Raw genomic sequence first — 14,821 nt, forward strand, 5'->3', positions numbered from 1 at the left:
TAATCATAATGACAGGTCAGTTTGAGTATTTAGTGAACATGGTAAAAAAAAAAAAGGAACAATTATGGAATTGCACTTTTTTTTGCAATTTCATTGCACTTGGAATTTTTTTTACCCATTTTCAAGTACAATATATGGTAAAATTAATTGTGTATTTCACAAGTACAATTCATCCTGCAAAATCAACCCCTCACACAGCCATATTGACCAAACAATCTAAGGCTGCCGTCACACTAGCAGTATTTGGTCAGTATTTTACCTCAGTATTTATAAGCCAAAACCAGGAGTGGAACAATTAGAGGAAAAGTATAATAGAAACATATGCACCACTTCTGTATTTATCACCCACTCCTGGTTTTGGCTGAGAAATACTGATGTAAAATACTGACTAAATACTGCTAGTGTGACGGCAGCCTAAAAGTTATGTCTCTGGGTAGAAGGGGAGAAAAAAACGAAAACCGAAAAACCCAAGGTGGTGAAGGGGTTAAAAGAAAAGTCATTTCTCCCATTAAACTGCACAGACGATTGTAGTTGCCACGCGGTTTTCAAGTGACCTCTTATTAAATAATCACCAAACCATGGCAGTTCATTGAGCTTCAACCTTAAGGCTGTGTTCACACGTTCCGGTTTTTTCGCGGTTTTTCCCGATAAAAACGCTATAAAACCGCAAAAAAACCGCATACAATAAGCATCCCATCATTTAGAATGAATTCCGCATGTTTTGTGCACATGATGCGTTTTTTTCCGCAAAAAAAACGCATCAGGCACAAAATCCGGACATGCTCTATCTTTTTGCGGTTTTTTTGCGGATTTCCCACTCCAAAATGCATTGGGAAGTGTCCGGAAAAAACCGCGGCAAAACCGCAGCAAAAACGCACGCGGTTTTCTTGCGGATTTCATGCAGAAAATGTCCGGAATTGTCAGGAATTTTCTGCATGAATTCCTGAACGTGTGCACATAGCCTTAGCCATGTTACCACGTAGTGTAAAGGCTGTGCTCTCTCCAGAGTTTTTTTTTTTTTTTTTACTCATGCCCAATAATAGCTGTTGAACTGTTTTTTTTCCTTATAGGAAAATGCATGTAAAACTATACAATGGTGTTTTTAAGTTCATATTCTCAGCATTCTTGCACTAAATGTGTTTTAAAACAAGGTTGAGCCTGAATTTGGGTAAATATGGAATTTTGTGGACATGAGTGACTCCCTGTACTCATCTCCATAGTGGACAGGCGCAGGAGCCGCCTACTATACACATCAACTAGTCGGGTTAGTAAATCAGGAAAGACTAGAGCATAGTCCTTACCTAAAAAATGTGTCAAATCTGCACCCAAATGCAGAAAAAGCGGATAATCCAGCCTTAGTACGCCACAAAAATGCAATAATCAGAGTAAAGTGCTGTTGGTGCACATACATGCAGAGAAACCAGCATCATCAGATGGGAACACTGCCTGATGTCTGACTGATCACAGCTGAGGAAAGTTTTGTATAGTGGAAGTGATGGGAGGCTTCATTAACCACTGAGCCAAGCTGTAGGGACTGGAACAAGTTGATCAAAACAGTAAGGTAGGTAGCAGCAGAAAGATCGGCGGCAACATAGGAGATGAGATTTATCACAAGGGAAATTTATTAAGTCCATTTTTCTAGAATCTCTGTTGCCATTATGTGCACCAAATCTTAGTACTGGCACAGTATTTTATCCATTAGTCCCCAGATCTAACGCGCCTGTGCAGATGTTTCGCTAGTTTTTATGTTACCTCTGTATTGGAGCGAGAATTGTGACTTAACGGCAAATTGTTAAAGAGTTCATAAATGTGACGTACAAGTATTCACCTGGTTAACCCTGCTCACTTTCCTATCCATGGTTCAATAGTGGCAATGGCGGATAAAATTCCCACAAATTGCTGATTTTTGTGCAAAAAATGTGGAAAAGGTTTTTTTTTATTTTTTTTTTTTTAGACTTTTTGATTTTATGTAAGATGAAACTGAAGCTGTTGTACCACAAATCCATACACAGATTCCCATATCTCAGCGTATAGGGTTAACATTGATCTTCAGGAGGCCACCTCTCCCTGCTGGTTCAGATAACCGGGCAATGCTGGAGTGGAGAATGATTGCCTTGTATATTTGTCTGGGGCTGTCGCGCTAGGGTCAGGAGAGTCACAGCCAGTCCATGTATTGCTCTCTGTGCTCGGAGCGATTTGCAGTGAGGTCTGAATGAGCACCAAGGCTGTACAATTCTGACTCAATGAAAACTTGGCCAGCGTAATGGTTGAGCCACTGACCCAGAGCGGTGCCCTCTACAATGCCGCTATCTACTTTGGATCAGCGCTTACATGCTCTACCGCAGGGGTGTCAAACTGCATTCCTTGAGGGCTGCAAACAGGTCATGTTTTCAGGATTTCCTTGCATTGCACAGGTGATAATTTAATCACCTGCAGAGAATGATTGCAGCACCTTGTGCAAAGCTAAGGAAATCTTGAAAACACGCATGGTTTGAGGCCCTCGAGGAATGCAGTTTGACACCCCTGCTCTACAGTTAAGGCTTCGCGCCAAGGACATCGGCCACAATAGATATCTTGTAGGGCTGGCCAGTTACAATGAGCCATAAGAAGTAAATTGCAAAGCTGCTCGTTTTTACATTTATTATCATGACAGTCTATAGAAGGAGGTCTGTAGCGGCCCATGAGGACATGTCGGGAGATGTCCTGTCACATCAGCTGCAGTGCTAAAGGCCGCTAATGTCCGATTCTAGGAGCTGCTGCCTATGAAACGTTCCACCACTAGCGGTAAAGATCTAAATGGTAGCGGACTCTGTGAAGTCAGTGGTGCCTTTACTTGCTCTATCCGCGTTCTCACGGATCGAACACAAACCCATTATAATCTCATGTCCATTTTTTTTAGTCCAGCAGCACGGATGAAAAGGGCCAATACAAATCTACGGGTCTGTGAAAAACACGTGCGGCACACGGATGGCATCTTTGTGCAGTCCGTGGTTAACATTGTAATGTATAGGACAAGCTGTGTCATGTTATTTATTTCTTTATCCGTCTGTAAAATCACTGTTGGCTGATGGCAAAAATGGACATACGGATCACACACTGATGCAGCATACCGATGAAAGCGGCACAGCTTTTGCCACATACGTGTTTCAGTACTGACGTGTGAATGAGGTCTAAGGCTGTGGCTCCATGATGACTTTAGCCGTGACACGTGGCCAAGTTTGCTGTATTGCTCCACATCGCAGCATATTGTAAGTGAATGGGATCATATAATGAACAGCCAGGTGCCTGGTCAAGTCGCAAAAAATCCTGTTTCCTACTCTTTGCGATTTGCTTGCCGCTTTATCTTGTGGGTCACAATGGGACCGCGATCACTTGCAAAATTTGCCATTGCCAAAGTTTCCATGTAGCCCAAACCTTACTCTGACTGACACTGGAAACCCATAGGGCTCTAATACACCACATTTGTGTCTCCAGCATCTGAATGGAGATTTATAAAGCCTCAATCTCTCATACTGTACATGTATCCAAATGATAGAAAATGCCCCAAAAATGAGCTATGTCTGAACACGTGGCAATATTCAAGAGCAATGACCTGGTACCTTTGTGCACATCTGGTTGTGAAATGCTCCACAGATTTTTTTTTTTTTGTCTCCATTGTTTCTTCATAACTTGCTTCACAGCAGTAATCTAATCCGTCTACACGCCCGAACCCTAGATCTGACATAACAGACTTTAGTGAATGATGCAAAGGCCTGAAATCATAAATGCCATGTACACTCCAGAGTCCCGCTCAGGTGTTTGCTGCTGGCTTTTGGCAGAACCACCTGGGAATTCATTGTGAAGGTGACACACAGCAGGCCGCCGGCTAATGTTCTGTTGCTCACAGGTGAAATCAGTAAATTCACCGAGTACTTCCTGACTGATGCCATTTCCCTTGGTAATTAATGTTGCATACTACAGAGAGAAACCTCTACCTCACGGCCATTCTTCATGATCGCAGTGTATAATCCTTAATCCTCTATTTTGTAGCTATACGAGGTTGATGTTCATCCTTTCACAATGGGAGACCAAGACACCATGACCGAGGTCCCAGCCGCACTGAAACGACTGGCCAAGTACATGGTCCGTGGATTTTATGGGTTGGAACATTCTCTGACCCTCGACGTTCTCATCAGGTATCCTTGCGTGAAAGAGGATGACATTGCTCTGCTCCTCAAGTTTGAGAAGAAGCAGCTCCGAGCAATCCTCAACACCTTAAAGGCTGATAAATTCATCAAGTGTCGCATGCGTGTAGAAACCGGCTCCAATGGGAAGAGCACCAAACACAACTATTATTACATCAATTACAAAGTGCTAGTAGATGTGGTCAAGTATAAACTGGATCATGTTCGCCGCAAGATTGAGTCCGATGAGCGAGAATCCACCATAAGGGCTTCCTTTAAGTGTCCTGGGTGTCTCAGCACCTACTCTGACCTGGAGGTGAATCAGCTGTTTGACCCATTTACAGGTATTTATTTTATTTCTAATTATGTTTTTCTGGTAATGGTGATAACACACACTATGTGTAGCTGCACGGGTCCGAAATTTCTGTCTGCTGCTGTTGCCATAATAACTAGATCACTGATATGTGTTCACACAATGCTGCTGCAGTGCTTTTTTTTTAACGTGAACACAAAGTACAGTACATTCAGTCTCCGGATGTTCTGACCCAAACATGGCAGCCTTGTAGACATATATCGATCCGCAGACCCATAGCCAGACTGTGCATCGTGCTCTGAGGGGACATATTTTCTGTGGGACTCGCTGTAGTTTTGAATGACACCATTCTCTTTTCCAAATAATGTACTGAATAACTGGATGTCATCGTAACTGTTCTCCCCCTGGATCTAACCACTTAAATGCTGCGGTCAGCAAATGACAATAGTGGCAGCTAAGTAGTTAAAGGTTCTTGCAGGTAATTTCTCCTGTTTCTCCGGCAGAGCTCTTTCGTTGCACTTACTGCAATGCTGAAGTAGAAGAAGACTTCTCATCAATGCCGAAAAGAGATGCCAGAACGTTACTTGCGAAATTCAATGAGCAGATTGAACCGATCTTTGTGCTTCTCCAAGAGACAGAAGACATTGTGCTCCCATGTGAGCTGCTCGAGCCGCAGCCAACTTATATCCCAGAGCTTGCAAACAGGTAAGTGCCTGATGGCAACGGCAGCAAATTGTAGCAGCCCTCAACCTTGCCATAGAGACCCCCCCACCATAGTGACCCCTGCCATAGTGACCTGCAGAGCTCCCTGTAGCGCATCTCTAACACCACGGACTGTAATGCTATTCTATTAGCATTAGCCATGTTGAATGTATAATGGCATCAGCCGTAATGTACTGACGTTAGTTCTCCAGTAAGAGCACTCATATAATTTCATATATTACCATCATGTAACCATAATGGAAGCATAAAACCGGGACATGTAGTTACCTTATAATGAAGGCCATAATGTTCCCAGCAATGCTGCTTTATAACATCAGCTTGGGTCCTAGCCGTAGAGTACGCCATGATTTTATACATAATACATGGCAATTTTGAAATTCACACGTCACACAACCAAAGTTCACCATGTTTCGCTGCTACATTGCAGTAAGTGAGGGCACATTGCGAAACCAAGGGTACTAAGAGAAGGACGTTGCAAAAAGTCCAACTGCATCAGATTTTTTTGTGCCTTGCTTGTAATGGTGGCAGTGCCCTTGGAGTTGTAATTCGACCCCCATTAACTTGTGTTGAGATACAATGTAGCAGCAAAACATGGTGGACACTTGATGTGTCCTGGTCTCCAGTAGCGCCAGCCTTAAGGTAGCCATAATAAGGACATTTGCTGAGTCTTGGCACCTAGAGCCAATGTGGGTCATAGCACCTGCCATAGTCTGTTTACTTCTTCCCTCCACTGCCAACATTTCCCATCTGCTTAGGCTTCTTTCACATTTCCGTCTTGAGACGGCCGTCATGATGCGTCGGCGCGATGTATCGATGGACGTCATAAAAAGATTGGAAAACTGATGTAACACATCCAGTAATCTGACGGATGCGTCAAACGTGGTAGAATCTGAATTTCAATGCAGGAAATTCTGGAGCGAGGGAGAGAGAATTTTTCCCTGACTTGAAAATCCTTCCATACCTGTGTTTGACGGTCAGCGACGGATCCTGCGTCCATAGGCTTCCATTATAGCCGACGACGGGCAGCGCAGGACCCGTCGCTGAGCGATTTTCCGGCGTGCAGAAAAAACATTCCTCTGAACATTTTTTTCTGCACGATGGACCGCTATTTTCCGATGGATCTAGTGCACAACGGATGAAACAGATGGCCATCCGTCACAATCTGTCACAAATACAAGTCTATGAGAAAAAACAGGATCCTGCAGAAAAATTTGCAGGATCCTGTTTTTTCAAAACTTGACAGATTTCGACAGGAGGAAAAGGACAGAAGTGTGAAAGAGGCCTTAGCTGAACAACTTAATAAACTTGGGCCACTGTCTTCAAAAGTAGAAGTAAAAACACATTGGAATTTGTTATAGGAGCAATTATACAGACCCAGTGATTGAAGTTATTACTCTGCATGGTGAACACAATTAGAAAAAAAAAAAAACAGAACACAATAATAAAATGTACACTAAACGGTACATGACTGGTGACATAAATAAAAAAACGTATCCCGCAAGAAAAAAAAGCACTTGTACATAATTGTATATATGTTAAAGAAACACTCCTCCTCCTCCCATCAGTTTATATCCTCTTAATATATTGCAATTATATTGTACTAGATGGCAGCCCGATTCTAAAGAATCGGGAGTCTAGAATCCATATATACTTTATTTATTCAAATGTAAGAATAATACAATTAATAAATAATAGTAAGAAAGAACAAAAATAATAGGCAGTATATGGAGAAAACACCAAACAAAAGTTCAAAATTGGTGTGAAAATGTCACTGAACCACTTCACAACTAAATATATATAGTTTTGGTAAATGGTATTATAATTTTTTTGACGAAATTCGGCAGGAGCTTGAAGAGCAACGTCACTGGGCCCGCCTCCACGCAGTAGAAACTTGCTGTGAGGTAAAAATTCAAAAATCACACCAAAATGGCGGGCGGAGTGTGTCACAGTACGGCACGTTTCTGATTGGTCGCTCGCAGCAGGCGGCAACCAATCAGACACTGGACACTGTTGACGTCACTTATCTCCGGACATTAGCTCCGGACATTATCTCCGCACATTAGCTCCGGACAAAGCCACGGAAGTTGGCACAAATTGCAGGAAGTAGTATTCTAGGCAATTATATATTAGATAGCACTGAGTACTTACGGTAGCTCATTTTGCCTTTCTACCCAGCTATTCTTCTTTTTTTCTGCTCTATGTAGAAACTCTTGTCCCTGCAGAAATCATTCCTCTGTTCAATTAATTACCCAGCTGCTTCCTCTTCCCCCTGCCGGAGACTTTGCAGTGATGACTCATGTAGGGAAAATTGACCTCCTGTTTATACATAGAGCTTAGAAGGCTTCAGCTAGTCAGTTTTTATTCACGCGATGTCAAAGACCTAGCAGAAAAGAGAAGAACTAGCTGGGTAGAAAGACAAAATGAGCAATTGTAAGTACACAGTGCTGTGTAATAGGTTGATTGCAGAATATGAAGAGGATACAAATTTTGATGAGAGGAGGTGTGCTTTTTTAACATAAAAATATGAAGTGATCGAATGACATTGATGAAAAGGAAGAAAACGTGCTTGTTTGTGAAGTCCCACAATGGGCTGGTCAGTAAGGGATTAGGTGGTAAATGCTTGAGAGGTGACTATTGGAATATTTAGGAATGTGAAGTATATAAATTCTGGCAGCTGCTGCTTATAATTCCAGCCTATTTACTTTAGCTGTGAACAGAGCTCTGACATGGCAGCTGTTGATATGCAAGGGAACCTAGGGCGATGGGCAAACAAAACTTCATCTATGGACAATATGTATGTCCAAAGTGTGACCATTAATGTAAACGAGCCGGAGCTTAAAAAGGTGAAAGAGAAGAAAGGGAAGGAGCAGCCGGTGTGGATGAAGGAAAGCACGGTGTCTGTCCCTGAGGGGCTTCCGGAAGAAATAAAGACTGATCTCTGTGAGTATTGAGTGAGATGCCAAGTCACTCGGCCTCTGTATAATCTGTGATGGTCACTGGGATTGGTGATTGGAACACTGTAGCCTTAGTACAGCTGTATTGAAGGGCGATAAAACAAACACTACTTGACCTGATTTCTTGTTGTCACATTAAATTTAGGATGTTTGGTGCCTCTATCACTTATGTAATGCGTGTGCCGGATCACCCAATGCGACCTCATTCTAGGTCCTTGTCTCTAACCTGCAGGTGTATTTTTGTGCTCCCCCATGTCGGCTCAGTATAAAGGCGACCTTATCTTGTTTGTGTAAGAATATAAAATCAGAGGTTGGGTTGGTTCTCTCGGCACAATCTCAGCCTCTTTCAGTTTAACTTTAATACAATTTGTTCATCTTTTCCCAAAGTACCTGAAGAATTAGAAAATATTGACGAAAATGCCAATAAGGGCAATGGTGCTGACAATGAAGTGCTCAGGACTCTCCTAATTCACGAAATAAAATCTGGATCTGGCCCAACGGTCACTCAAATAACCAAAAGTGATTCAGAAAGCGACACCAGCGAGTCTGATGAAGAGAAAAAACGCGCAAAGCCAGAAGGGGCGAAACCCATGAGCAGCGCCGAGCAGGATGAAGAGGCTGAAGCTGATGACCCAGTGGTCATGGTTGGTGGCCAGCCCCATGTGTATAGTGACGTCAGTCAGAACCCAAGTCTTGTGTCGTTTATGACGGAGGAGGAGAGAGAAGCGTACATCAGAATAGGACAACAAATGTTCCAGTCCGCGTTTGAGTGATTTATTTTCTGTACTAACATGGACCAGAAATCTTTATTTTTTTTTAAAAGCATGATCCTGCTTTTGTTGAGTTTTGTTGCACATACGATGTATGGTTGGGTATTGTGCACCGTGATGATGAGTAAATAAACTCTGCAGCATAAAGTCTTATTGTTGCTTATGTTCAATTCCAGCTTTCCATTTTGATGTTTTTAAGGACAAGATGTGCTCCCTATTGTGCAGACATTTCTAGTGACAGGATCAGTCGAAAAAGTATTCTATTATTGCAGGTTCCAGGAGTTTGTATCTGAACAGCTTTGATTTTCTAAAATCAAAGGTTGCCCAAATGTGTAAAAAAACGAGTAACCCAGTATTACTACTAGAAACATGAAGGCCCCGATTCATCAAAGTGGGTGGAGTTGTGGCAGGACGCAGCAACGCCCACTTGTCTAATTCAGGAGTAGCATACCTTATACCAGAAATACAGTAAGGCAGGAGGGAAGGTGAAGAATTAGCTCACCATGAAAGTTGCAGCAAAACCAGCTGTTAGTCGCGCGGAGCCGCCCTGGCACGAGCTGGATAGCGGAGCAGAGAAAAAGGCATTCGGGCGAGGCAGCAGGAGAAATAAAATCCACAATTTATTGGGTACAGTAAAACAGCTGCGGTTCCTCCAGTAGCAGAACGACCAACGCATTTCAGCTTTCAAAGCCTTGCTATTGGTGACACAATGCATGCGGGAACGCATCCTTACATAGAGTAAAACCGTTAACCACGTGTCAGTTGTGCTCCAATCACCAGACCTGCAGATGATTGCTGCATTACAGGTGAAACCGTGAACAAGAAAAGAAAAAAACACATAGTAAGTAGAATGTCTGAAGTCCTGTCTAACGTTACGCCCAGATGGAAATCTAGCATTCAGAAAAATATCCAGATTGTCTGTTGAGGATCTTTCTTTTGTAATTGCCCCGAGGTCTGTGCACTTTTTCAATCTCTTTGACTGGACCACAACTGACACGTGGTTAGCGGTTTTACTCTATGTAAGGATGTTTTCCCACACGCATTGTGCAACCAAGAGGAAGGCTTTGAAAGGCGAAACGCGTCGGTCGTTGGGCTCCTGGAGGACCTGCCGCTGTTTTATAGCACCCAATGAATTGTGGAGTTCATCTCTCACATCCCTGCTGCCTTTTTCTCTGTTACACCAGAAATCTTACTCTGCCTCCTCATCAAGACTGGTGTGATCGGCAGTTATGATGAATCACGGCCGGAGTTCAGAAGAGATACTAGCATATTTATACCATCAGAATTGTAAACTGCTGCAGAATATGATGGCACTGTAGATATAAAAAAAAAATTATATTAATTTACATACATTATTTAGGGTTGAACTTTAGCTAAAGCCTCGGTAGAACTGCACAAGGTGGCCCATGACTATAAAATCAGGCCAGGACTACACGGTGACATGTGACACGCTGACATCGCATTTAATGATTTCCTATAGTGTCGCATTAAGACCTGCATTGTGCCGCTACTGCGAAGGTTAAGTGTTTCCAAATGGCTTTTTTTTAAACTATTTTACCTGGTTGCAAGTCTTACTTTCCATGGCTTCTCAATGCAAGTCCTGCTTAGACATGAGAAAAAGTGGCATACATTACAACAGACACATTCTCCAGTCACTGATGGGAGGACATTTGTGGTGGTATGAGGCATCTGAATCGTTTAACCTCTTGGGCTAGTTTTGATAGTTGTGACTAAACCTAATTTTTCAAATCTGACCTATCACTTTATGATGTATTACATTTGGAATGATCCTTATTATGCTTAGTTATATGGTGCCATCATATTCCACAGTGCTTTGCAGACATGGTCATTGCTGGAGGTAACTATCTAAATTCCCCATCGGTATGTTTGTTGGAGAAAACCCTCACAAACACGGGAAGAACATACAAGATCCATGCAGATGTTGTTCTTGGTGGGATTTGAACCCAGGACCTCAGCAGTGCTAACTACTGAGCCACTGTGATCCTTGGATTGTTTTTCTGACACTTTTGACTTAATGGTAGTAGTAAATTTAGGTCAATAGATTAAGGTTTAATTATGAAAATGAAAATACAGTTGTGCTCAAAAGTTTACATACCGACAAAATTTTTCTTGGCCTTTTTTCAGAAAATATGAATGATGACACCAAAACTTTTCCTCCACTCATGGTTGGGTGAAGCCATTTATTGTCAAACTACTGTGGTTTCTCTTTTTAAATCATAATGACAACACAAAACATCCAAATGACCCTGATCAAAAATTCACATACCCCATTTCTTAATACCATGAATTGCCCCCTTTAACATCAATGACAGCTTGAAGTATTTTGTGTGAGTTGTGGATGAGGTTCTTTATTTTCTCGGATGATAAAGCTGCCCACTCTTCCTAGCAAAAAGCCTCCAGTCCCTGTAAATTCCTGGGCCATCATGAACGGCGCGCTTGAGATCTCCCCAGAGTGGCACAATGATATTGAGGTCAGGAGACTGAGATGGCCACTCCAGGACCTTCACTTTGCTCTGCTGTAGCCAATGACAGGTCATCTTGGCCTTGTGTTTTGAATCGGTCATGTTGGAACATCCAAGTACATCCTATGCGCAGCTTCCGGGCTTAAGAGTGCAAATTTGCCTCCAGTATTTGCTGATAATGTGCTGCATTCATTTTTCCTTCAACTTTGACCAAGTTTCCTGTGCCTTTGTAGCTCACACATCCCCAAAACATCAGCGATCCACCTCCGTGCTTTACGGTAGGAATGATGTTCCTTTCATCATAGGCCTTGACCTTTTTCCAAATGTAACATTTATGGTTGTGGCCAAAAAATTCATCTTTGGTCTCATCACTCCAAATGACCTTGTTCCAGAAGTTGTGAGGCTTGTCTCTGTGCTATTTTGCGTATTGTAGGCAAGATACTTTGTGTTGTGTCATTTGCACAGTAATGGCTTTCTTCTGGTGACTCGACCATGCTGTCCATTTTTCAAGTTCCTCCTTATTGTGCATCTTGAAACAGCCACACCGCTAGTTTTTAGGGAGTCCTGTATTTCAGCTGATGTTATTTGTGGGTTTTTCTGTGCATCCAGTACAAATTTCTTGCTAGTTGCAGGCAACATTTTTGTTGGCCTATCTGACCGTGGTTTTGTTCTTACGGAGCACCTGATTTTCCATTTGTTACTCAATTTGAACACTGCTGACTGGCATTATCAATTCCTTGGATGTTTTTGTATCCTTTTCCTGTTTTATACAGTTCAACTACCTTTTCCTGTAGATTCATTGACAATTCTTTTGTTTTCCACGACTCACAATCCAGAAATGTCAGTGGCTAGATGAAAGTTGCAAGAGTCTGTCTGGATCCCAGAAACACACTCTGCTTGTAATGTGTGTGTGTGTGTGCGCATAAAAGCTAACAGGTCGCAGGTGAGGATGTTAACTTTAGTAGCCATTCAAACTCATTTGTGTCAATTTCTGTGCATGTTATCAGGCCAAAATCACCAGGGTATGTGAACTTTTCATCAGGGTCATTTGGAGGTGTTGGGTTGTCATTATGATTTAAAAAGAGAAACCACAGTAGTTTAAATTGCTTCAGCCAACCACTAACCATTAGTGGAGAAAACACCAAAACTGTCATTCATAGTCTCTGAGAAAAGGCCTAGAAAGCAAAAATTCTGCCGGGATATGTAAACTTTTGAGCACAACTGTATCTGAAATTTGCTGAACACTCAGAAAAATTTGTAATTTTCAAACTTTTAATTTTTATATCCTCAAACCAGATTGTTTGTGCTACTTTACATCGGTATCGTTGTGTAATGGTACTTATTTTTTTTATGATGTTGGAAGCATCACAGAAAACTGTAGACGACGTGAGAGGTATCAATAGATCTCCTTAAATTTGAAAATACTTATGAAAACACCTTTATGGAACAAATCCTCAATATATATATAAAAGAGATGAGGATAATCGCCATGCAACAAAGGGCGCAGATGCGACACATACAATATCCCTTTAGCACCCTAGGTCTAAATACTCCCTACCTAAGCCAGAGGTTGGGTTAGGTTGGGCGACCTATAGGAGGGTGGTGTGGTGCTCTGGCCTCCTCTTCATTGTGGCTTAAATGACAGGTCACTGATCATTCTGGGACTTGCCTATTTTAAAAACTGCAATTGCGCAGTTTATATTGTAATTAAAAAAAATAAATAACTCCAGTAAAATGTTGGCGCTTGTGCAGTATTATCTATCTGCAAGCAGTGCTCTCAATCTGCGCAAGAACAGCCACAGGCCACCCTGAAGCACGAGAATCTCATTCACTGAAAACTGCAAATAAAGATTAAACAACAACCACAAGACAGATTTCATCAACCCAGGTTTCATTTTAATCAGTATAATGGCGCCAACCTGACACTGTCTGTAGGCTACTGTGCACAATCCTGCTGACAGGTTCCCTTTTGGAGAATTCTCCCGACCAGTACCACCATAAACATAGATGTAAAGTTCTGTTTGGGCACGTTGTTGGGCTCAGAACACAAGCACCACCATTTGAAGCTTGGATTTTGCAAAATTGATTTTGGGCGCATGGTTGCTTTGACAGGGCACATGCAGGATAAGTGTAGGAGGAATCCCACAGAAGCGAGCCCATTTATGTAAACTACTGCCTGTCAGGATACTCCTATGAGTAAGCGAGCTCGGGCACGTGACTATTTTCAATCCAAGTGCGATCTGACAAAGTATTCTATGGGGCAGTGCACATGTCCAATCTTTTTCTTGAACAAAGTTGGTCCAAAAAAAAAATTGCAGCATGCCCAAGTTTGGTCCAATATTTGGTTCGCACTTGGCAATGCAAGTCAATGAGTCCATGGAAAATATTGGACTGCACTTGGATGACATCTGAGTGCAGTCTGATGTTCATTAATAGAGCTGGGCGAACCCGGACAGAAATGTTCGGCGTTTTTACCACACCTTCACTGTCTGGGCCTGAACACCGAATTTCTGCTGAAGTCTGGAGAGCGAGATTGAGATCTTTTTTTTTTTTTTTTTTTTCTTAGCAGTTAGGGAATCCATTATTTTCATTGGGGTTCTGGTGGAGGTTCAGGTACTGTTCTGGTACAAGATCAGAACTTCCACTAGTCCGCCCATCCCTATTCATGGACTGACAGAAAGGAGAAAGTATTTTTTCCCATCTAAGAGAATCAGAGCACAGTGTCATCGAACTTTGCTCAGAGTGTGATTTGCATAATTGGCCCGATTCTCTTGGATGAGAGAATATATACTGGTGTGACCCCGCTCTCACAAGGGGGAGCAGTTTATTGATAGGAGGGGCTTACGTCGTGGGCATGTTCATATTTAACATTACAATCTCTGCATCCTTCTAAAGATTGTTTGGAAGTTGAAGAAAAGAAGACAAGGAAAGAAATGTTCAGGTGTGGTACGGTGACGCTTATGTTTCACCTTCTTTATGAAAGGCATTTGTTTTTACACGTATAGAATAGCGGCGCGCTGCACTTTTCTACTTCATAAACAATGTATACCTTCTAACAAAGGTGGTGAAATGAAAGTACAGTGGTGCGACGTCTGACTTACCAGCCATGGCTAGGCCAAGTCACACTTTGAAAAGCACCTTTTGATATTTTACAATGTCCTCTATCAGCAGATGAAGATGGCTGCCCCTGAGCTGTGCGTGTACAGAGCACAATATGTTTGCGGGAGAGTGGAATAGAAACAGTAATTCTATTATTTCTAGGGTTGATTTTACACCACTCACTGTTCAGTATGAATGACATGTTATTCTACAGGTCACTACAATTACTGTAGTTCCAAATGTATATTTTTTAGGTTTTATTGCTTTTACACCATAGAGAGACGATTGTGGCCGTCACAGCAGGGTCAGGTGTAAT

At 42.2% G+C, this 14,821-nt stretch overlaps 1 protein-coding gene across 1 annotated transcript; it reads left to right on the forward strand.

Annotated features, from left to right (window-relative positions):
• Nucleotides 1-3,868: 3,868 nt before the first annotated feature.
• LOC138656969 (general transcription factor IIE subunit 1-like) lies at nucleotides 3,869-9,070 on the forward strand. The gene is made up of 4 exons (XM_069744378.1): nucleotides 3,869-4,507; nucleotides 4,980-5,181; nucleotides 7,907-8,139; nucleotides 8,541-9,070. Exons 1-4 carry the CDS (start codon nucleotides 4,060-4,062, stop codon nucleotides 8,924-8,926), a joined length of 1,269 nt encoding a protein of 422 aa, XP_069600479.1. The 5' UTR covers nucleotides 3,869-4,059; the 3' UTR covers nucleotides 8,927-9,070.
• The last annotated feature ends 5,751 nt before the right edge of the window (nucleotides 9,071-14,821 follow it).

Source organism: Ranitomeya imitator, chromosome 1 (genome assembly GCF_032444005.1).
Source record: "Ranitomeya imitator isolate aRanImi1 chromosome 1, aRanImi1.pri, whole genome shotgun sequence".
In the NCBI taxonomy this organism is placed as follows: Eukaryota; Metazoa; Chordata; class Amphibia; order Anura; family Dendrobatidae; genus Ranitomeya; species Ranitomeya imitator.